This window comes from Phocoena phocoena, chromosome X (genome assembly GCF_963924675.1).
Source record: "Phocoena phocoena chromosome X, mPhoPho1.1, whole genome shotgun sequence".
Lineage (NCBI taxonomy): Eukaryota > Metazoa > Chordata > Mammalia > Artiodactyla > Phocoenidae > Phocoena > Phocoena phocoena.
This window is the reverse complement of record NC_089240.1, coordinates 18,070,003-18,094,891: the sequence shown is the minus strand read 5'-3', so window position 1 is coordinate 18,094,891 and position 24,889 is coordinate 18,070,003. Positions and strand designations below refer to the sequence as shown.

The window sequence follows — 24,889 nt, the reverse complement described above, 5'->3', positions numbered from 1 at the left end:
TTGAATCATGAGTTAAATTCAAATTTATCACGATTGAGAATCTGAATGCCGCCACCTCTAACAGTTTCTTACCTGTTTTTTTAGGGATAAGACCTTGTCGATATGTCGAAACAGCCAGTTTCCAATGTCAGAGCCATCCAGGTAAGTAGACATATTTGTGTTTTAACATCAGCAACTTCCAGTCTGTTTGCTTAATAAATCAGACTTTTTGTGACTGTTCACCCCGATGATTCACTTCAAAAAGAAAAGGAAGACTCGTGTAAGGTACAATTAAGGAAGGATATAAGGCTGGTAATGTATAACTGAGAAGGGAGAAGCTATTTTTGTAAGGGAGTCAAAGTTTATAAATGAGAATTAAATGGTCTTCTACAAAAATGCAGTGTGTATGTTTTTTGATATGCTTTTTGATGTGTAAGTTTTTGATATGCTCATCGATCGGAATTTAACAATTCAATTTCCATTTTTATATCCAATTGAGTTTGTTGACTCATCTGTTTAGAATACATCTTTCTTTAAATAACATCCTTTTCTTGTCAAGTGTTCTTCCCAAGGCTTGGGTATTTATCTTTTAAGGTCCGTATGCTATTACGTCTCCTCATGCCCTCTCAACAAACAAATTCTTTGGTTGTTTCATCTGACTTACGTGTTACCCACAATAAGGGGAGAGGGAAGCAGGCATTTTGGAACACAAATACAATTATGGAGAAAATTTTAGTATTTGTTTTGACTCAATACTAAATTTGTTATTTCTCTTAAGAGCTTAGTGTTTAACTCTCAAGTGGCTCCCATACTGAGATGGTGGGCACAATGCTTTATCGTAAAATTCCATCTTTCCTTTCCATCAAGATGGAGCCTTTTGTACTTTCTCTAAAGCAACTTTAAAACTTTTTTCCCTGGGCTTTCCTGAATACTGCACAGCATATGGTAGTTTCTGAATACTTGGGGTCTGAGGCACCATCATACATACACCTACTCATAAGCGACTGTATTTTGAAGGGACATGCATGTGGTCAGATTGTGGTGTGAGGAATCCTAGCACGCACGGGTGGTGGAAGTGGGTGGAGGGACGTATCTTTACCCGTCATGACTAATGCATAGCCTCAAATGGATGGGGTTCTTAACTGGTAAGATATATAACAACCTCTGGAAACCTGTCACAGAACAAACCACCAAGGAAGGGCCTATTGGCAAGGATTCAACTCTGCATTGCCATGTTTGGCCCTCTGATGTCCACCTAGTGAGTTTCTGATGTACGTACCCTGACATTGGTAGTAGAATTCATTTTGCCTCCCAGGCCTGTGAGCATCCTTGAGCCTTTGAACCTTCTCTTTTACCCAGTGTGTACAGCTGTTAGTGGCATGGGCTGTGAAGCCAGATTAGTGGAGTTTGAATCCTTAATCCATTTTGTACTGGTGTGGGATCACGGGGAAAACTACTTTACTTCTCTGCCTCTGTTTCCACATCTGTAAAATGGGGACAGTACTCACCCCTCCTAGGGCTACACGTATAAGATGCTTAAAACAGCACAGTAAGCCCTCATTAAGGGTCACATTGTTACTATAATACTTATCATTCCGGAATGCTCTGTGTTAAAGTGACAAAAAATAATACCATTTAATCACTGCATTTGAAGCTGTCAAAGTGCTAAACTTAAAATTTCCTTTCTATTTTGCAGGACACAAAAACATAGTCTCTCAGGCTGCCTTTTATTCTCTTCCTTTTATAGCTGAAAGTGTGTTGATTTTTCTTCCTTAGTGCTTCCTGGCCTCCCTCAAATCTACACTGAAAATTCACCGGTATTTTACCTATTAATTTTGACCTTGATATATTTTTAGGTCTTTAATATTTAAAAAGCTGCTATTGACTGTTCTCAATAGCTGTTATTATACTGCATTTAAAAAAAAATCCATCTACTCTACCAACAAAGGCAGTGCTTCCTTATGGATGTGGTATTGCCTCTCTCAATATATTTTATGCCAGACAGAAAGCCTAATTTAATGCACCTTCAAATGAAATACTATTTCTTGTGGCTAAATAGGATATGCGCTATCTGATATTTTCCTATCATTTCTGCATTAAATGTAGGGTCTATTAAATAAAATATGAAAATGATTACTCTATACAAAATGCTTTGTAGTAGGAACATTACCTAGGCTATGGTCTTGTGTGGAACAAATAGAAACCCCAGCTGATGAAGGAGTGCCCTCGTTGCATAAGTACTAAAGATCTTAAATGTTCCATTCAACACACTCTAGTCACTTCTTTTTATTAGGATCTCATTTCCAATTCAGTTCAACTGTCACATTCTGGGTGCATACTTTGTTCCAGGCACCATACTAAGTGTTGGCTATGCAAAGATGAACTGAAACCTGATCCTTGAGTTTGACGAGCTCATGGTCTCCAGGACTCACTAGCTATGCGACTTTGGGCAAGTTGTTTTATCCTCTTTGTGTCTCAGTTTCCTCATCTGTCAAGTGGGGAATTAATAACATGTGAGCTCATAGGGTTCCTGCGAGGGTTAAATGAATCAATACTTGTAAGTGGTTAGGCCAGTTCCTGGCTCATTGTAATTGCTCAATAAATATTAGCCATTATCATCAATCATCATCATCATAATCATGTAGTTCAACAGTTCCCAAAGTGCGTCTCCTGGAATAGCAGTTTTATGGGATGTTGTTAGCTAAAGGGTTCCATGCTAAAGTGTTTGGGAACACAACATTAAGCAAAGTTGAATAGGATCTTTACTGCAGGATTTCTCAGAGTCTATAACTTGCTAATGGCTTCATATATTTCCAAGAAGGTGGTGATGTATACAATGTTTTCTAAACATATTGGACCTTTTAAATGAGTATCTTGTAGGATAGTATTTTGCAGTGCAAACTTCTAGAAGTAATGACTTAGATCTCTATTTTGTTTGGATTGAGCAAACTTAAGCCTCTGTCAACCATATTTCTAACAGTCAGGCATAGGTAGTTGAATTACTGCACCTATGTACACCAGACAACATGGAGCCAAATGGTTATAAATCTCTACCTGGCCACTCACTAACTCTGTGACCTCAGTTCACCCTTAGTTTACCCTTCTGTAAAATGTGGACATTCATACTACTTAACAGGATTGTTATAATGAATACACAAAATAATGTATGGCAAGTGCCTAGTTTATAGCACACAAAGTCCTTAAGAGATGGCTCTTCTAATTATCCAAGTAATGCATGGAATGGCCTTGTTTTCTCTTCAGCTGCTTCCATCTCCTCCCTGCCCCAGAATAAGCGGGAGGCCAGAATCAGACCCACCCTCAGAGGAGATGGACAGTTGTCTTTCACATCCACACTGAAGGAGATGGCCTTTGAATTGTAAGGGGATTCTATCTAAGTCTGCGTTACTTTTCAGTTGTATTAGTGAAATCTCATTTATCGCAGGGACATAAAAACATCCTGAAGGAGTCAGCTGATTCTTCCATAGTCTGCAGAGGGCCTTTGTCTCCTAAGCAGCTGATAAGGCTCTAGACCAGACGTTGGCCCACCTTTTCTGTAAAGGACCAGATAGTAATCAATACTTTAAGATTTACAGATCACTGGGCCTCTGCTGCACTATTCAGCTCTACTGTTACAGCACAAAAGCAGCCATAGGCAATACATACATGAATGGGTGTGGCTGTGTGCCAATGAAAAGTTTATTTACAAAAACAGGTGGCAGCTTGGATGTGGCCCATGGGCCGTAGTTTGCTGACCCCAGTTCTGTGCTCTGTAGGCTGCTTGTTAAACCCCACTGTTGATGGGAATGGAGTTGCAACCAAGGTAACATCAGCACACTAGGCACAGTGGGTCTGATCCTTTCAGATGAAAGAATTTGACATGACAGGTGGTGGGGAAAGCTAGAGCTGCCGGGAAATCTAATCCCATCAGTGATCTGTTTGGTAAGTCTAATGAGACCAAGTGACACTGACCACTGGCAGCACCTGCCTGTCCTTCCCCTTCTTCCTGAACACACCCCCTTTGGCAACTGCCATGGGCCTCCCCAGGGCCTCAGCCCACCCAGAGCCAATGTCCTCTGAGTCGTCACTGGCCCTTTCTCTTCACCATTGATCAAAGTAAGCTGAGTGTTATTTGTCCTCTCCCGTGAGATCTGAGAGTTTCATGGTTGAACGGAAAAGAGTCCTGTGCCCTAGTCATAGCTCTGCTCCGTGACTTCACCCCCGGTCCTCATGAGCTGCAAAGGGCAGGGGGCGGGGATGCTGCATTAAATGACCTGTAAGCTTCTGTCCAGCTTCTAATAGTCCATGAACTTCTTGAGAATAACTTCTAAGGTTTATTATTAGGAGGATAATAATAGTCAGTTTCTTCAGGGTTTACTATGTACTTGGCAGAGTGCAATGGGATTTCCATGGATTATAATGAAAGGTTTGGAGAAGCAAAAAAACTCACCCAGGATCACACAGCCTGTGAGTAGGAGAGTCAGGAACTGAACCCGAGTTGCCTGATCCCAAAGCCCACGTTTGGAACCATTTTGCAACAGTGACTAGTCTTATTACTTACCATCTCCAGCCTGGCACCGAGAGTGAAGATGGAGGAGTGGGTGTAATCATAACTACCAAGGCTACTTGAAGGACAATTACCATTTTATGGATGTTGGGTCCTCCCTTTTAAAACCCTCAACCGACATTCAGAAACGGTGCCAGCATTTCAGCAGAAGCAGCTAATAGCTTACCCTGATTAAAGTCATCTTAAATGTAAGTTGGCTAGGAGTGAAAAGTACAAAGTAAAGTGACTCAGTAACAAACATGGTCTTGAAATACAAATGACCATGGCCACTGAATCCCACCTCTCTGCTTAATTGACTTAATCAAGCTGCTCGTGAAACTAAAACTAACTCCTTTATCATACATTTTAGAGGAATGATTATATGAGCCTTGCATCATTAGTTAGTGTATGGCTTCCTACCACGGGAAGTTTCCACTGTCACCCAATCCATGTGTAGAACAGAATATCTTGATGCCCTGAGTTTTAGTACTTCTTTCCCTTCCCCACCCGTTACCATTGCTCTTCCACTCTCCATTGCTCAGGGCATAAGGGCTCCGTGGAAGAAAAGAGCCTGACAAAAATATTTACAGACAGGTGTTAGGGACTCTAATTCCATCTAGGACTTCCAGTTTATAAAAGATTTCAGGTATGTGACAATCCTTCGTACAAAGGAACAGACTAAAACCACCCATGGCTGATCAGTTAATCAAATACATTTATTAAAGCAAATAATAGGGGCTTCCCTGGAGGCGCAGTGGTTGAGAGTCCGCCTGCCGATGCAGGGGACACGAGTTCGTGCCCCGGTCCGGGAGGATCCCACATGCCGCGGAGCGGCTGGGCCTGTGAGCCATGGCCGCTGAGCCTGTGCTCCGCAACGGGAGAGGCCGCAACAGTGAGAGGCTCGCGTACCGCAAAAAAATAAAAAAAGCTAATAATAATAATGATGATACATACCTTCCTTTACTATTGCATTTAAATGCGAAAGATAAAATATGAACTTTCATTTGTCACATGTTTTTCCTTTGACCTTGGATCTACTGTTTCTTTCTTAGGTAAACCACTATAACACAGTGTTTATGATTTCCACTGCTGGTTTCTTTGAAGTGTAGCCAGAACTTGAAATGTAGCAGTTTGACTCTAGAGCTACCTCCAGCTGGTGATCTTTGCTGCTCTGCCAGGGCTCCATATTGGTGACATATACTGACTATGGGATGTCATTTTTTGAGGCTGACATTTACAAGTACTTCAGAAATATAACCTGCCTTCAACCGATTGTAGACATTCTCTTAATAGCTGTACGATACATTATTGAAATCTACTTTCCCCTGGATGACAAGACGACAGTTGAGTCACTCAGAAAATTATTGAAGAGAACAAAAAGTGTTGAGAACAGAGGGGAAAAAAAACACAACAACCTTTCAGTATGAAACATCATGGGTGAAAAACAGTGGCTGAGTGGGAGTTTCTCAAAACTGTATTGAGTGGGAAAGTTCTGTGTGTTCTGAATCTATTTCACATTTCAAGAATCCCTAAAGACAAAGAAGTCATGCATTCTAGCGATACAGAGCTTTATTTTAAAACGGGTTGGATATATTTTAGTTGGTGTGTGTGTGTGTGTGTGTGTGTGTGTGTGTGTGTCTGTCTGTCTGTCTGTCTGTCTTCCTAATTTAGGCTAATATATCAAATAAGAAATCTTTTAAAATTAGCTATTGGGAAAACACCCCTCTTTCTGAGAGTCTTCTGTGAAGATGCTAGAAATCTCAAAATGTCATATCCTGCTCCATTCAGAGAAGGACTAGGACTGTAAGAATAGGAAAGCACAGAAAGAAATATTGTAAAATGCAACCCTATAGGGGCTCCTCTTCTAGCGGCTGGGAGAAAGCCATGGGGGAGGCTATAGATTCTGGCAGGTGCTGTTGGAGACCTTGGAAAACTAAAGATAGAACCCGTGGGGAGTCATCTGAAACAAATATGCAATGGCAGGAAACTCCAAAAGCCTGAGCGCTAAAAGGAGAGACGGAGTGGGGACGAAAAGGGAGGGGGAGATAAGAGAACAAGGGCTCTGGAAAGCAAAGTGGAGTGGGATTGTCAGTATCCAGTGGCTAGCAGCTACAGAATCCAGCCCACTGGGGAAAGATGCCATTGCACTGTAAGTCACACAGGAGTGGCTGCGGAGGGAATACTGTTTCCAGAATTCTCGGGCTCAAAGCCTGGAGCCAAGCAAGAGAACAATACAAATAATTAAGGGACTAGTGGAATTAACTTACAGGGAATTCTTTCGGCTTTTCTTCACCTGGTGAGATCAAGTGTAGTATTCATTTCACATCAGATAGGTCTATTATCAGGGAACTGTATCCTGTTCTGGCAAAAGATGATCTAGTAGATTTTTTCCATTCCAACTTTGAGGATGTAACAAAGTATGTATAGCTTGGGAAAGTGATGCACTGGGTCTGCTACGTCAGGGGCATATTTAGAAATATCTAAGATGAATAAATCTCAAGGAGGGAATAAAAGCAAGGGAAGGTGTTAAAAAGGAAAAAACAAAAGCCTGCTTCCTTTACACTTATACAGAATCTATATAGAGAAGGAAGTCCAACCTCATATCAACTCCAGGTCATTGATTTCTGTTTGTTTATTCTTTCATAAAAACGTAGCTCATATTCCAAACCCATTTTGAGTAGTGAATACCATGTTCAATTTGCAGATGGAAAAATCGAGTCATTGAGAAAGTATTTTGTTTGTGTTCAAACAGCAAGTCAGTGAGAGAGACAAGAATATGACACCAATCCTCTGGCTGATGGAACAAAAACAGAGAGCTATAGGTCTACACATTTCTATGAAATTCAAGTTACAAGGAATTTTTCTTATGGTTCTAATTTAGCCTATAATTTGTCACTCAAATATCACCGCCCTACAATTATATTAATGAATTGTCTCTAATCAGTTACAAAGCAATCCTCTGACACTCCCTTAGGTGTACATTAATGATTGGATACTTGACACGTTCACAGGCTGCTCTGGATCCTGTCAATATTTGCTGTCAAAAAAACCATTTAGGGCTTCCCTGGTGGCGCAGTGGTTGAGAGTCCGCCTGCCGATGCAGGGGACACGGGTTCGTGCCCCGGTCCGGGAAGATCCCACATGCCGCGGAGCGGCTGGGCCCGTGAGCCATGGCCGCTGAGCCTGCATGTCCGGAGCCTGTGCTCCGCAACGGGAGAGGCCACAACAGTGAGAGGCCCGCGTATCGCAAAAAAAAAAACCCCAAAAACAAAAACAAAAAAACCACAAAAAAACCCATTTAGGTTCTGGGTTTCTTGAGTCATGCCTTAAAGATGAAAAAGCATCAGGCCAGTGAGTTAATGGCTCACTTTTCAAATGTGGCTTTTTTTTTGGCGGTACATGGGGCTCTCACTGTTGTGGCCTCTCCCGTTGCGGAGCACAGGCTCCGGACGCGCAGGCTCAGCGGCCGTGGCTCACGGGCCCAGCTGCTCCGCGGCATGTGGGATCTTCCCGGACCGGGGCACGAACCCGTGTCCCCTGCATCAGCAGGCGGACTCTCAACCACTGCGCCACCAGGGAAGCCCTCAAATGTGGCTTTTTTTGATGCCTATTCTAGAATTATCCATTTGGTGTGCCCCTTTTCCAAGGCCATTCTCAAGGTGTAAGTTTGTGTGGCCTTGAGCAAATCACCTAACCTCTTTGAGGCTCAGTTTCTTTATGAGTAAAATGAAGATGATAGTCTGCACCTCAGAAGTTTGTTGTGAGGATGAAGGTGTTATGACAACCTAGCTGAATCTTGGGGTTTTAGGGTGGATAAGGGTAGTTTGTGGTGAACGTGGGGAGGGGTAGTTACTGTTCCACAACCTCACCACCAGGTTAAGATGAAAGTTAGTCCCAACCCAACTCTGCCACTTTGTTAAACACGCATTTGTTAGCAAACAAGCAGAAACCATCCATACAGTCTGTCTGTGAGCCTGATGAAGCCTCAGCTCTTGTCCCTTTAAATGCTCTGAGTGACTGCCCATTTGCATAAAAGGTTCATGGGAGGCAGGTGGGGATTCTGTTGCCCCTAGTTGGCAGCAGTCAGCTAGAAACCCTCATTATCAATGACTGGAGACAGGCCCACTTAGGGACCACCCCTCTGAGCTCTGTCTCTAAAGATACAAGCTATAGGCATCAGATTCTTACACTCTGTTCAGCAGGGTGGGAATTGTCTCTAAAATATTTTAACCACTCTACATACCTTAACCGCCTCCAACTTCATCAAGACAAGCCATTTCTAATAGTCATTCCATTATTTCACTGATTTTTTGCCATTTATGCAAACATTAAAGCCTCGGTTATTGGTGGAGATAAACCTAACAGAAAACACTTGGAGCAGCAATCTAGGGAACGTGGTCTTAGTGATATTTTACCACCTAACCACCCCAGGAGGATGAACTCCCAATGAGAGCAATAGTGTTCCCTACAGTTGTAGTTAAACCAACCTGTGCATATAAAATATCACACTGTCTATGCTAAAGTAGTTTAAAGTAAATTACAGACATCTTAACAGTGGGCAGAGCGAACATTTTAAATGCACATCAATACTCATTCACTTAGGGGTGATCTCTTTCAATGGTTGTCAGATTTGGGCCCCCAAGTTCCTTGGAAGTGCTCACGGTCCAGGGCTTGGGGGAAGCAGATGGGGTCTGGGCTCCCTATAACCTTGGCCAGAGCAGCTCCACCTCCACCTAGTTTGCATTTTACATATTCTCACAACACTTTACTGAAAAGAAGGGTTCCATGGCCGAGAAGGGTTCCATTAGTGAAGCCTAACATTCACATTAAACAAGTGGGGAAGACAAGACCCAGAGCAGTTGTCACTCTATCAAGTACAGAGAATCTATAGCCACTCCTAGCACTGGGCTCTTTTCACTACCATAGCCACCCAGGTACCATGGAGAGGCTACATGCATTCCTAAAATCAATCTCTGAGCAAGAAAAGGTGGTATTTCCATAGCATGTGCTTTACTGAATACACCATCCTGGATGATTTTTACATGTTCCATTACTGAAAACTACAACCCACCATAGAGCATACACACTTGATTAAATGGGTTAGTTTAACAATCATATCTTTCAGAAACAATACTTTAACTTGAACTTCCCACTAGGAAGATGCCCTCTGTACATGCTTAAGAAATGGGTCAGGGTAGTGGTGATCTAATTAAACTTTTAGCCAGTTAACTGTCTTCCAAATAGTCCCTATATCAACTTTCCCCCTCTTTCATCCAAACTGTAGTAATGGAAATAGTTATTGGTTCAATATACATCATCTTCGGTGAGTCTTACTTACATTGTTTTGATCTTATTTCAGGACCCTAATGATACTTCATCCTATCTAAGACACTGTCAATTGTAAAATACCAGTATTTTATGTCCTAAGAAATAAAACAAGTGTGCCCATTAAAAATTTAAGATACCAATGACTGTAAGACATGCTCTGATTTCAGAGATATTAAAAGAGGTGCATCTTGGACTTCGTGAAGTATGCTACCACATTTGCCACCACAGAAGACATGTTTTCCCCCTTGTCTTATACCTCCCCCTCCCCCCACTCTAGGCCACCTGATATTTCCATTAAACAGAGGAATAGCATAGAAGGCTCAGCCTTAGTTTTTCCAAAATGCTTCCCTCCAAAATTGTGCTGCACTTATATTTTAGCATATATGATACATACTGACCCCAAATACTTCTTGGCTTGTTGGCCCTAGGAATGGTGATGTACCTCTCTTGATACCCACAACAAACACTTTGGATCTGTTTCCTTTCTGTGGGATCATCATTATTCTAGTAGGGAAGAAAGGTTTAAAGTCCTATGTGGAAAAAGTCACCTCCTGTTCTTCGGAGCAGAACATAGATCCACCATGTTGCATGAACACGGACACTGGATATTTCCTGTGTCTTGAGTTAAACATTCCCCTGGCAACAGAGCTCATATCAGGCAGTTCCAAATACCACACTTCCTAATGATTTTGTTTGGTGTGGTACCAAAATTGCCCAAACTGAGTCATACGGTAACAAAATATGTTGCTCCCTTTGCTCGGGCATCATTTTCATTCATAACATCAGAGCGCAATTTCAACTTTTCAAGCCCACAAATCCAACTACTCATAAGGCAACACTTTATCTCAAGTGTAAAAAAATACATTCTGCCTTAAAGAAAAGTTTTAATGCTTGTTTTATGTGAGTGATACTCCTGGGTGAAGATGTTTTTGGTCTGCATTAAACATTCTTGCCTTTTGATACCAGATGAAGAAGTATGGACAAAATTCAAATTTACATGTTCTCTTTCCCAAGTCTGAACTACTATGTCGGTATTTTCCTTACATAATTTAATGTTTAGCATATTTCATGTTTTCTAGAAGTTATTTTATGTTTACTGTGGGTAGAAATTGGTATTGCATCTTAATAAAGGACAAAAATCTATGAACTGTGATACCAATCAACTTAACTTTCCAGCACTCTCCTTACACACTGACCCACACAGTGGGGTGTTGGGGAGAAAGTAAAAGAGTGTCAAATTACAGAGACCTAAGGCAGTGCTAGAATAGCCTTAGGACATTATGGGAGGGAGGAGGTGGTTTGGGGGGTGTGATTGCCCCCCTCCCGTGGTAAATCTGAAGGAAGCTGAAGGAGGGCTAAGATGTGGGATGGTTTCTGCAAATGCCATGGCCTCCTTTCCTATCATTATGTGTTCTTTCCTCATCCCAGAGAGCGGAAAATATTAGGCACCACAGGAGGGCAACAGCCAGAACAAACTGTCTTCCAATCCTTCCAGCCAATAGGGAACTGTGAAATCACTGCACAGACCTCAGGATGAGTACAAGAAATCTGGAATAAATGGGAGTCAAATTTTCCTTGGCATATTTTTGTACTGTCATAGCAATTTTCTTGAGGTAAAAAGCTTTAAAGACATACTTTGCAGATTTGTTTTGCCTCACAATGATTACCATCTCAGAGTGTCATTGCAATTTCTTACTTTCCTTAACCTAAATCTTCCCTGTTTTCTCTTTTAGGCAAATATCAATATCCCAATGGGAGCCTTTCGGCCAGGAGCTGGGCAACCCCCCAGAAGAAAAGAATGTACTCCGGAAACGGAGGAGGTGAGAAAAACTGAGCTGGCAGAGCTCAGCATCATCTTTCTCCTCCAACATCCTGACTAGAGGAGGGCAGAGGCAAGGCGAAGGCCAGCTTTCCAGGACAAGGAGGGCACAAATGGATGTGGGTCAAGGAGTCATCATGTAGTGCATACATTTCTTTGGTTGTCTTGCTCAATCAGCCACGAAACACACTGACCCTCACTTCCCTCCAGCCAAAAATCTAAGTGCCTGGCCCAGGTACTTGAAGACGCTGAGTTTAGCATCTAGTTTATTGATTGCGTGTGTCTTCTTGTGTGTGTGTGTGTGTGTGTGTGTGTGTGTGTGTGTGTGTGTGTGTGTGTGTGTAGGGGGAGGGGGAACCTCTCAGATGCTCTTGGTTCAGCAACAGTCAGTAGCTTGCTAAGTTTTCACTCTGAAGCTTTTATTCAATATAGCTGGATGTATGTAGTACAGCTTCTGATGAGTGATGAACCCCAGTGGGAACGCAGGTAGTAAGCACGTAAAATTACTTGTGGATTCAAACAAAAAGCCCCAATCTCTGGGTGTTTCCTTTGAAAAGAGGAACTTGCAAAGGAGTCTATCAATTTCTGTATTTTTCCCTCCCTTTCTTTCTTTTCCTTTCCCCCAAATTCAGATACCCAGTCTTCTAAAATGGGGGCTAAAATTCATCATGGGTGCAATAAATATAGTTCTCTGCCCAAATGTTTATATTTTTTCCTCAATTCTGACTTTTCTGATGAAACCTGGAAGGTCTGATTCTAAAAAAAAAGTTAAGGTCTTGGAGCAATAAAGCCACAGGGTATTGCAAACTGTATTTTATCTTTTTTAAAAGGTGAAAAGGCTTTTTAAACTTTTGTAGGTGACCTTTTTGGTATTTGCTAATAAAACTGGTTGTCCTGCATCTAACCTTTTTCTCTCATAAATAATTCCTGATGTGGTCCTCAGTTAGCGGTTCCAGCCTCCTATAAATAGAAAGATAATTTTTGAAAGGAGGAGATAGAGTATTTGAGTGACATCACCAAGTTCTGGAGTTGCAGTCACTAAGTCACCCTTGACGAATAACAAATTTTCAACATACAAGCTGAAAAGACCTGGCCCTACTCGGCTCTGATGGTACAGAATTTCTAGTTCTGCTGCTGCTAACTTGGCCACCCAGGTAGCTCATGATCATGAGCTCTCCCTCTGGGACTTTGGTCAAGTATCTGAGTCTCTGTCTGCAAAATACGATTCTGTCCGTTCCTCAGAGGGTTGCTGTGAGGAAAGAGTCATGTATTCAATAAATGACTGTTTATCGATTGATCGAATTATCCAATTTTTATGAAGGACTCCTGGGCCTATTATTTCACATGTTGTAAGAAAAAAGCACAGGGAGGTAGAAGGGAGGGCAGAAAGGCATTCTTCCTACATCTCCATTCATCTGTAATTAGGTTTTCTTCCTGTGCTTCCTCTTAAGCTGTGTGTCACTGTGTCTGGCAATCAGTTGGAAGGTAGCTTGACTCTCTTTTCACACTAAATTGACTGATGTGACTACTGTTTTGGAGGCTTGCATCCATCTTCCTCTGTGGTAGAGATGGCCCTCGCTTCTTCTCTACAACTGGTACTTTCCTCCACACAAGTGTCCCAGTTAGGAGCTTGGGAAAGCACCCTGCTCGTACTCTTGCCTTGTCCCCAGCTTGATGGTTCCAGCACATTCTAAAATAACTAAGAACTGATACAGCCTGGGTTTTGAAAACTTACTTTATGACCAACCACATAAACAAATGGTCAACCAACATTCTTCTCAGGATGGAGGGAGCGAGGTATCCACAGAGATCCAGAGACCCCAGAAGTGTTTCTTGAATTGAGCTACACCTTTCTTGTGGGGCTCACCAGTCGGGAGGGTGGCGAGGGGTGGTATTCCCTTATTGTCAGAGCTGAAAGGGACTCTCAGGACTTGTGGGGTCTTATGGAGAGGTGGGATCTAATGACTCAAGTTCTGGGCTGGACCTTGGAGTAAGTTTCTCATGGAAGCAATATTGCAAGGGGAGCAGTTGGGCAGCTTGGTTTGGCTACGAGGCCCCAGCCACCTTTGGTTGCATGATTTGAATGGGAAAATGGAATCTGAATTCAAATAACCTGTAGAGCCCCGCTTTTCTATGACTATCCAGTTTAAAACCTCGGAATTGCTGACTTTCTTAGATTTGGGATTCATTGCTTAGCTTACCATTAAGATAATCACTGTCTAAAGTCGAGGGCATAACAAACCACTCCTGAACAGAACAGGCCACCTCCATCACAGCCAGGAGCTCCCCCATCTCAAACCCGCCACCATCTCAGACGTGAAGAAGGTGGACCCTAGCAGGAAGCCAGGACGGGCCATCTGACAAGGCCTGTGAGCACTGGCTGAGTCTCCTGCCCACCTATGGTCTCTGTAAGCCCTTGCTCTGCATAAGACAAGGCAGCTGCTTGATTAAAGTGATTTGAAGCGTATTGACAAGCCCCTGCTCTGCCTCCCAAATCTCTCAGTTACATCATTATTAAGCCACAAAACAGCACATTGGGATTTTCTGTTAATTATTTCCCTCTCCACCTGATCCCTTCACATGATGCAAATACACTATTTAATTCTAGTCTTGCTACTTCCTAGCTGTGAGGCCGTGGGCAAGTTTCTTAACCCCCCCCATACCTTGTGCCTCAGTTTCCTCAACTGTAAAATAGGGATAATAATGGTAGCAGATTGAGAATTTTTTAAGTAATTAATTAATTAGTTAATTATTTCTTGGCTGTGTTGGGTCTTCATTGCTGTGCACGGGCTTTCTCTAGTTGCGGTGAGCAGGGGTTACTCTTTGTTGCCGTGCGTGGGCTTCATTGTGGTGGCTTCTCTTGTTGCAGAGCACAGGCTCTAGGTGCACGGGCTTCAGTAGTTGTGGCACGTGGGCTCAGTAGTTGTGGCTCGCGGGCTCTAGAGCGCAGGCTCAGTAGTTGTGGTGCACGGGCTCAGCTGCTCCACAGCACGTGGGATCTTCCCGGGACAGGGATCAAACCCGTGTCCCCTGCACTGGCAGGCGGATTCTTAACCACTGCACCACCAGGGAAGTCCCACGGATTGAGAATTGATGTGAGGATTAAATGAGTTAGTAGGTGTAACTTAGAAGAGCTAGCAGTGTGTTTGCTGTTATTATTAAGTCTCCAGTGTATGAGCATAATACACTGTGTGTATAAGCACACCAGGCTGTTGTGTCGTACAGAAGAGAGTTTAGGGGAAAACGAAATAGGGCATCTGGTAGTGAAGAGGGAGATGAAGGTGAGATAGCTGGGAAGTGGTTCACCATTTTGCCAAATTTTACAAATACTCTGTCACCCCCCAAGGGGGGCATTTCCCTGTGACAATAGCCATTTCTGAAACTGGGAATGGCGCGGGGCTGATAAGCCTTCTCTCAAGCTTTCTTTATCTAAAACCAAAGAATGTCTTCCATATCCCTTCTCAATTCAAATATCTACTTACAAAAGAAAAGAGAGCATACTTAGCCAAATGGAACCATCTGGCCCCTGCCTGTTCATGCCTTAATGCATTATAATTCTTATGATAACAAATTCACAGGAAAAAAATGGAATCTGATTCGCATTCTTTTTTAAAAGATGAGAGAAGATTCAGTTAAGAATATGCACCACCACTAACCCCCTCCTGAGTCAATATCTTAAAACCTAGTTCTTAAATATACCCACTTATAATTTTCCATTATATGTGACCTTACCAAATCAAGTGTTAAAAGTTTTACCTTGATAAATAAAAAACACAGTGCATTGAGGTTTTAATAAATTTAAAGGAAAGTGCCTAATATTAAGTATTTTCATCCTTTAACTGTGTATGTTTGCACAGTAAATCTTTGCACACAGACACATAACTGCACACGCTGGTTTTCTGTGTTAATTGTGCCAGTATAGCACATTTTGATATTAGAAAGATAGTGATTATGACTCAGCCAGGAACTTAACAGAAGGAGCTGGAAACATTTTTCTCCTTCATACTTCTTTATTAAGATCTACCCACCTAACAACCATGGGAACATTTATAAGTAAGGAAACATTTTTCATTTCACCACTACATATATATATATATATATATATATATATAATTTTTTTAAAGAGCACTTTATAGCCTTGTTTAAAATTTCTTTCCAAAAGCCCAACAAAGAACATTTTGGAATACCATGTCCTCCAAGTGGATGTTTAACAGTTTTAACTATTGCTTCTAAATCTGCATTTATAAATGATGAATGTGCGTGCATGATGAAAGGAAGCCGAGCCTATGGCTCTATACATTGACCCGGGGAAACATTTTCCAGATATATACAACAGATATTTACAACAGGTACAGTCTACATCGAACTACTGTATCATTTCGTGTGGGTGACATGTTAGCTATTTCATCAGCACTGGGTCAGATTCAAAGAAAATGACTACAGGAAAAACCATGAGCCCCTCAAATAAGCAATTTAAAAACGTTTCTGTAAAGGACACATCTACCAAATAATCTGTTAAAGTTTGGGAAGCTTGAACATTTTCTGCCCTTTCCATTTAGGGTTTAGACAATTTGAGAACTAGATATAGGAGCCAGATGGGGGCTAAAGCACGGCATTGGCGTTAATACCCAAGTTACAGGGCTGCCTAGTTAGGCCGGCAACACATATGGGCACAGGGCTTGCACCTGAGAAAAACGTACAGTTTCTTATTCTTTTTCCCATAACTGTATTGGTTCACTCAGTTGCTGGCCCAGCAGGTGGAGCTCTGCCAGTCTCATAGGGGGCCTGTTAATTTGGGTCCTCCAAGAAGCAGATCCAAAGGTGGGATTCGATGGGCAAAACATTTATTGGGGAAAACACTTGTAAGGAAAAACGAGAGGGTCCTCAGACCGTGATGCAGGTGAAGGAGAGTGGGACAGAGGGTTGGGCGGAAGCATCTTAGACAACAGTGCTGTTCTAAGGAAAATTCTTGAGCCCAAGTCCCTCCCAGAGGAGTCCCAGGTCTCCCAGGAACGGGCCCGCCTTAGGATCCTATGACACTCATTCATTGGCCACGAGCAGCCGTGGGAAGTGTTACCTCAGCGGGGTGATGGGCGGGTTTCAGGGTGAAGCAGCCGGGCCTGTCATTCAATTATCCTCCCTGCAGGAAACTGATCCGAGAGGCGTGCTCCTGTGGCTGCCACAGAGATCAAATGTTCCTCCAACACCTTCGTTCCAGGGCCCTGGGGAATATGCCCCCCACTGCTAGTAAATAGGAGGAATGAGCTAACCAGCAACTGTCTGTAGTAATGAATTGGAGTTCTAGGAGCTACACACAGCAACGGATCTTACTGTTTCACAGCCACTGTTAATACGTGTTTGGTGTATGTACATAGAGGCATAGATTTGTCACTATGGCACATTCTCAGGCTTAATCAGCTAAACAACCATCAACAAGTGTGCCTGTGCACTTCTGCACCAGGCATTGGAGGACCCACAGAAAAATGTATAGGATATGGTCCCGCCCTAAAGCCACAACAACAGAAAAACATAAAACAATAGGAAACGTAAAATGCTTTCCAAAGCAGGAGGGGAGAGCTGGGCCTCCTCTGCCACTCCATCCTACCCCACCCATATTCAAAAAGGTTTTGCTGATGTCAGTTTCAGTTTGTTTCTGCTTCCCAGAAATGTCATTGTAATAAAGGCTGGCAGCCACTGCACCCCAAACAAAAGAACGGAAAACTCCTGGACCAAGTCATTGTTAGAGATAGCTGTGCACTAACAGTCTACAAACCTGTGCCTTTCAGGCGTCTTATGATACTATGATACCAAATTAAATTTGATCTTGTAAGATGCTTCTCTTGGAAACACAACACAAATCCTTTTAACTAGTGGTAATTTTTATTAGCTATCAGACACTGAACAGTACTCTTGGGTTTTCTAAGTGATGCGGAAATTACTTGTTTTCTTCTTCCAACTTTTTTCTTCTATAAACTTCAGGAGATCTTGAAACTCTGACGGTAACCCAACAGCACAAGAAAAAGTCACTCTGCTAGAATTACTCTCTGACACTATTTTTGCTTTAATTGTTTTCTGCTTCATGTCTGTGACCTAGAGAGACCAAATGTCTTTTTCGGTGAGCTAAATCTTTCTCCTTTTTTTTCTCTTCAGGGTGCTCCTCCCACTTTGGATGAGGAGAAGAAGTCAATTCCAGGAGCTAAGAAACTTCCAGGACCTGCGGTCAACCTATCAGAGATCCAGAATATTAAAAGTGAACTGAAGTATGTCCCCAAAGCTGAACAGTAGTTGGAAGAAAAAAGGTGAGTGAAAAACTCTTTTCTTTGTCTCAAAAAGACCACTATAAAAATGGTTTACGGAAGCCTTGCACCGAAGGAGTCTGGAATTCCAGAAGTGTTTGCTAAGGATCAGGACCTTCAGGTTAGACCAGTATTTCAGGCGCAAACTTTTTCTGGTATGTAAAGCCAAGCTTTTAAGCCTACCTTACTCCCAAACCAGTCAGAGGGCCATTGAGGATGTTTGCCTGCCATCCCCTTGCTGGTTACCTTCTTGATTGGGGAAGGGTGGGGGTGGGGTTGGGAGAGGAAAGATGCTTGGGACGGGGTCCTTGAGGAGCTTTTGATCTTCGGGTACAGGGAGCCCTCCATCATTGCATGCCTCAGTTTCCCTACCCAGATGCCCCAAAGAGCGATGAGCTACTTCTGAGCTGGAGGATCAGAGGGGCAAGGAGCTGAGGAGGTCTGGTGGTAGCCCAGGTGTGGGTAAGGCAGACCAAGAGGGCCTGGTAATGACTCTGTAAGTAGAGGAGGGAAAGGTAGGCTCAAAATTGTACCTGCCACCCTTAAAACTGGACAGGTACATGTAAAAGTATGAGATTAGATCACTCCCTAACACCATACACAAAAATAAGCTCAAAATGGATTAAAGACCTAAATGTAAGGCCAGAAACTATCAAACTCTTAGAGGAAAACATAGGCAGAACACTCTATGACATAAATCACAGCAAGATCCTTTTTGACCCACCTCCTAGAGAAATGGAAATAAAAACAAAAATAAACACATGGGACCTAATGAAACTTAAAAGCTTTTGCACAGCAAAGGAAACCATGAACAAGACCAAAAGACAACCCTCAGAATGGGAGAAAATATTTGCAAATGAAGCAACTGACAAAGGATTAATCTCCAAAATTTACAAGCAGCTTATGCAGCTCAATAACAAAAAAACAAACCACCCAATCCAAAAATGGGCAGAAGACTTAAATAGACATTTCTCCAAAGAAGAGTTACAGATTGTCAACAAACACATGAAAGAATGCTCAACATCATTAATCATTAGAGAAATGCAAATCAAAACTACAATGAGATATCATCTCACACCAGTCAGAATGGCCATCATCAAAAAATCTACAAACAATAAATGCTGGACAGGGTGTGGAGAAAAGGGAACGCTCTTGCACTGCTGGTGGGAACGTGAATTGGTTCAGCCACTATGGAGAACAGTATGGAGGTTCCTTAAAAAACTACAAATAGAACTACCATATGACCCAGCAATCCCACTTCTGGGCATATACCCTGAGAAAACCAAAATTCAAAGAGAGTCATGTACCAAAATGTTCATTGCAGCTCTATGTACAATAGCCCGGAGATGGAAACAACCTAAGCGCCCATCATCGGATGAATGGATAAAGAAGATGTGGCACATATATACAATGGAATATTACTCAGCCATAAAAAGAAACGAAATTGAGCTATTTGTAATGAGGTGGATAGACCTAGAGTCTGTCATACACAGTGAAGTAAGTCAGAAAGAGAAAGACAAATACCGTATGCTAACACATATATATGGAGTTTAAGAAAAAAAAAATGTCATGAAGAACCTGGGGGTAAGACAGGAATAAAGACACAGACCTACTGGAGAACGGACCTGAGGATATGGGGAGGGGGAAGGGTGAGCTGTGACAGGGCGAGAGAGAGGCATGGACATATATACACTAACAAACATAAGGTAGATAGCTAGTGGGAAGCAGCCGCATGGCACAGGGATATCGGCTCGGTGCTTTGTGACCGCCTTGGGGGTAGGATAGGGAGGGTGGGAGGGAGGGAGACGCAAGAGGGAAGAGATATGGGAACATATGTATATGTATAACTGATTCACTTTGCTATAAAGCAGAAACTAACACACCATTGTAAAGCAATTATAACCCAATAAAGATGTTAAACAAAACAAAACAAACAAAAAAATTGTACCTGCCACCCTTAGAGGCACTGCAAGCAGGGCCTGCGACTTTATTTTCTTTGGCTCTGTTCAGTAATGATCCCCTGGTGAGGGCTCAGCCCCACCCTTCACTGCAGACCTGATGCCTGCAGACTGGTGTGGGATTTCTGTCAGTAGTGGGCTTGTGGAATTGGCCCAAGTCATGGCTCTTTCTCCTATGAGACCCTGGGAGCTTTACCCAACATTACTGAAGGCCACCATGCACAGTTTATTCCATTTCTTAAGCAGAAGTTTAAGTCTAGAGGAGAAGAATCTATATTGGCAACATAAAACAGGTATTTATCTGGCTGATTGTCCATTCATTTGTTCATCCATCCAGTCATTCGTTTATTAAACCAATATTTATTGAGTATCTGCTGTGTACTGAACACTAGATACATATACTGATTACTTATCATGTGACAGATACGGTGTGAGGAGCATTCTACCTATTGTTTGTTAAGTTTCATGATACACTCCCTGTGGGTATTAGGGTGACATCTTCTGACCACGTAGATGGCAAAGGCAAGCACAGCAATGGGGCCCTACAGTGTCTTCTGTAAACATAATGAAGAAGAGACGTTCTGTGAGACAATCCCACTCGTGACGGAGTCACGCTTATGCTGACTTACTAAGACATTTGCAAGGAAGTTCTGCCGAAAAGATTTCTTCATAGTGTAGGAGCCAGTTTGAGTTAAAAGAACAGGACAGTATCTAGTGTTTTCAGCACAGTTACATGAACGAAAAAGGGAGTAAGAATAAAACACAGTGGATTCTGTGACCATAGCGTGAATCCCAGGAACCTGGATGGGGACAGAGTGACGTGAGCAGGAACTGACCTGAAGCATGGCCACGCACACTTGGTATTAATTATGACAGAATGAAGCAAACTGATGACTATCATTATATCAGTCCTGCTTGTGTTGCCAAGCTGAGAAGAAATATTCTAATATGCTTGGGACAAAGCTACAGAACTTTCTTGTGAGAAAGCCTGCAGAAGTGAAATGAACTTTTGGGAATATTTATTATCATCACCCAACCAAGGCTGTTCAATTAGACATGTGAATTTTTTTTTTAATTAATTTATTTTTGGCTGTGTTGGGTCTTCGTTGCTGCGCGTGGGCTTTCTCCCGTTGTGGCGAGCGGGGGCTGCTCTTTGTTGCGGTGCGCGGGCTTCTCATTGCAGTGGCTTCTCTTGTTGTGGAGCATGGGGCTCTAGGCGTGCGGGCTTCAATAGTTCTGGCACGAGGGCTCAGTAGTTGTGGCTCGCAGGCTCTAGAGCGCAGGCTCAGTAGTTGTGGTGCACGGGCTTAGTTGCTCCACGGCATGTGGGATCTTCCTGGAGCAGGGATCGAACCCATGTCCCCTGCATTGGCAGGCAGATTGTTAACCACTGAGCCACCAGGGAAGTCCTGATAAATGAATTTTTAATGCAAATTTTAAAGGGTTTTGCTTTTATGAAATCCTTGTCAACCTAAATTTAACCCTAGTTCCAGTTTCAGAAGAATTTTGTTTGGAAGATCCAAAGGAATGCTGTTTTAAAATTAGTTCAGAGAGGGGATGGACTTCCCTGGAGGTCCAATGCTTAAGACTCCACGCTTCCACTGCAGGGGGTGCGGGTTTGATCCCTGGTTGGAGAACTAAGATACCGCATGCCGTGCAGAGTGGCCAAAAAAAAAAAAAAAAAAAAAAATAAGTTCAGAGAGAATCTTGTGGTGTTATTCAGCAGCGAGGCTGATTCTGTAGCCTTGTATCTATGGTTACAGTAATGGGGAACAATACCAACTCCATAAAATAGCAAAAAAGGTACTAGAGTATCCAGAAAACATTTTTTGTTACTTCATTTTCTCACAGAAGACTTTAATGATTCTTCTCTCCTGAACAAATTCTAATAATGCAAAACCACTCGGAGAGGCCTATTTGTCCTTATTCTACAGGAATGTGAAAACCTAAGTTGTCCAGGTAATTGATCTGAGTTCCCGATGAGGACAGTCATTGTTTTGACACAAGGAGTGATCTTTATTTCTTGTAGGAGAGGTAGTGAGCTGGTTTGTTTTTGACTCATCAATTCTTCTCCTGCAAATCTGTCAGATTTTGAGACTTCCGTGGTCATGGTTTATGGTCACAGAGGGAGAACATTTCTTAACGTTGATTGATTCAGCGGAATCATAAACAGTAAATACCCTGGACCAGCCGTCATTTTGCCCCTCACTGGCTGGATTTGACTTTCTCCTTTTGGACCACCACTTCATCACCTGCCCTCACCATGTATTGTTCAATGATTTAATCAAACAGGTCGTTGTTTGAAGACTGAGTGAATAAGTCCATAGCACCAAACTATGAAAACCACAAGACTTAAGGCTCAAAGTCTAGGATATAACTATTACAATATTTTAGACATAAGACAGAGCAGCACCTCCTTCTAGCTAAGATCAGCACTTCCTTTTAAGTGGGGTTTCAGATTCTTTTCATACCCTGTGTCATGGCTAGAATTGTTCATGAAAATAGATAAAAAATACTATAGGACAAGAATCAGAAAGGCCAATGACTAGCCAGTTAGAGATCAGTAATCACGGCTTGTGGCAAAGGAGTTAGGGCCTGGACCTCATCAGGAACCAGAACCAGGCCACACAGAGGCAGCACATACCAAGTCAAGACCAAGAGACACAGGAGAATCCCAAATGGGGCCCTATTCCACGCTGGAACAGGCTGGGGCAGGGAAAGGCAGGTGTTCAGCCCCGTACATCTCAGGATTCTCCTGGCTGTGGTTTACAGTGGCCAAATGGCGATTTAAGCAAGCCCAGGAGCCAGATGAAGAGACAGGACCAGCAGCAATGTCTGAAAACCAAGAACCCTCCCACACTCGCATGCCTGCTTGTTTGCTGCATGATCAGGAATTCCCCGCCCCATGTCCACCGTCAAAAGCCACTGTCAGCTTGTTTGCTTGTAGCTGCGGGGGATGCCGCCTCAGACTTCACGGACAGGGGTCTGGGGAACCTGGAGGACTGCTAAGGGCGGGTGTCCAACAGATTCTGTGTCCACTCTCAACACCCAGATCAGACCACAGGTGCCCAGTAACAAACCTTTGTAACTAGCTTCTGCACCGTAGGCATTTTCTTCATTCCGTGCTATAAGATATATAGATGTCAGACTTGGTCCCTGCTCTCAGGATACTTAGGTCTTGATGGAAAGATAAAAATAAAAAACTTCAAAAGATAGGTAACAATTCAAGAACTAGGTAGCAGCTCAGTGATTCAAGATACCCCATGGCTGTTTATGACCTACTAACAAGTAGGCAGTAGAGCAAAGCAAGCTTATGACTTACGAGAGGGGGAACTCACAATGATTTGGCATCAGGGACAATTTCAAGGAGGTGGTGGGAATGGAATGGTTTAAACAGAGGCTCAGAGATAACCTCTGGACGTAGGGAATGTCCAGAGCATCATTATTGGGACACCCTGCTGAGACCAAACAGTTCCTCTAGGGCAATACTTCTTAAACTTTTGGAGCAGAGCAAAGCAACATTCCACAACCTGCCTACATCATCTCTTCTCTTTTTCCAGCAGTAAAAGAACTCAGTGATAACAAAGAATTAGAGAGGAAAAAAATAAGTATCAAAGTAGCAGCAATGCAGCAGTTATGAGAAGAATGATTAACAAAGATAAACCCTAAGAAGAATTCTACAATTATGTTAATGAACACAAAGATAGCAGCAACTGAAAGCCCTGGGAGTGATGAAGCACTAGAAAGAAATTGTCCTTCTGAAGTGGCAGGAACTACTCCTCTCTGTGTTGGACATTGCAGCATGGCCATGTGTTGTGCAACAGCCAGACTTGATGATTATGTACTAAACCAGGGTTTTAGAAAAATGCAAAATTGTAGTGATTCTTAATAACTCACTTAGTAGCTTTTGGCCATGTATATAACTGAAAGTCTATGGAATGAATCTCCATTTTGTTGTAAGAACTGAGTAAAGCACTTGCATTTTGGAATCAGGAAGTCTTTCGAAGTCACCCAGTGGGCACTGGACCATACTTTGAGAAACACTGCTATAGTGCAATAAGTGAGAGTGAATTGGAATGATCCATAACTCCTGTACACCCATACGCTGCGCCATGGTCTCAAGTTAGTCTCTATCCCATACCCCACACTGGTCAACCAGCCTTGATTCTAGATTTTGTAGTTTGGAAAAGAACCATTATAATGCCCTGTTGTGGGAGGCATGCCTTCTCTATCCAGCACTTTGCCCCAACTCTGGCAACTTCTGTTTATGCTGTCACAATCCTTACCAAAGTGATGTATTCATTTGCTTTTTAAATCTTCTTCATGATGCCAGCATATAGCTTCTTAGAGGCTAGGGCACATCTGATACATCTTGAGCACACATGCCTTATTACTGGTGCCCTGACCACAGCAAGCCTGGTGTCCCCTAGAAATGTGTTCTTGTAGATTTTCCAAGTCCTTGCATTCTCAGGGAGATTACTACTTAAAAGCAAGACTAGCTTTTCTGTCAAGGACTGACGGTAACATTGTTGACCGCGATCAGTAAAGGGCTCAGAAATTTGACTTTAATTCATTGATTATAACTTTATTCCTCTGGGAAACTGAATAATTAGGGAAAATGTCAAGGTTGGCTCATTTTCCTCAAAAGGGGAGAAAAATATGTAAATCCAGAAAAAAATCGTTTAATTTTCAAGAATTCTTTGGATTTATTTTTCAAAGAATGTCTATGTCCAGATAAGACATATTTACCAACCAGTCATCGAGAAAGATGCCATCTCTGATCGAGGAGAACATAAGGTGTTCATTACTCTTAAATGTTAAGCATTACGCATCACGATTGTTCTTGCTGATTCAAAGGCTAATTTTGACAGTGTTAGCAGAAGGGCAAATTGATGTACTCAGACCCTTGATGAAGTGTGTTTAGCACCTAACAACAGACCCCCAAAATACATGAAACAAAAACTAA

The 24,889-nt window shown here is 42.5% G+C and overlaps 1 protein-coding gene across 1 annotated transcript in view; it reads left to right on the top strand.

Annotated features, from left to right (window-relative positions):
• Positions 1–24,889, top strand: part of SMPX (small muscle protein X-linked) — a 52,402-nt gene that overhangs the window by 4,097 nt on the left and 23,416 nt on the right. Inside the window, exons 2-4 of the mRNA XM_065901284.1 lie at positions 85–141; positions 11,584–11,670; positions 17,820–17,968. Coding sequence (XP_065757356.1) covers positions 103–141; positions 11,584–11,670; positions 17,820–17,954 — 261 coding nt within the window. The 5' untranslated portion in view covers positions 85–102 and the 3' untranslated portion in view covers positions 17,955–17,968. The remainder of the gene's footprint in view (positions 1–84; positions 142–11,583; positions 11,671–17,819; positions 17,969–24,889) is intronic.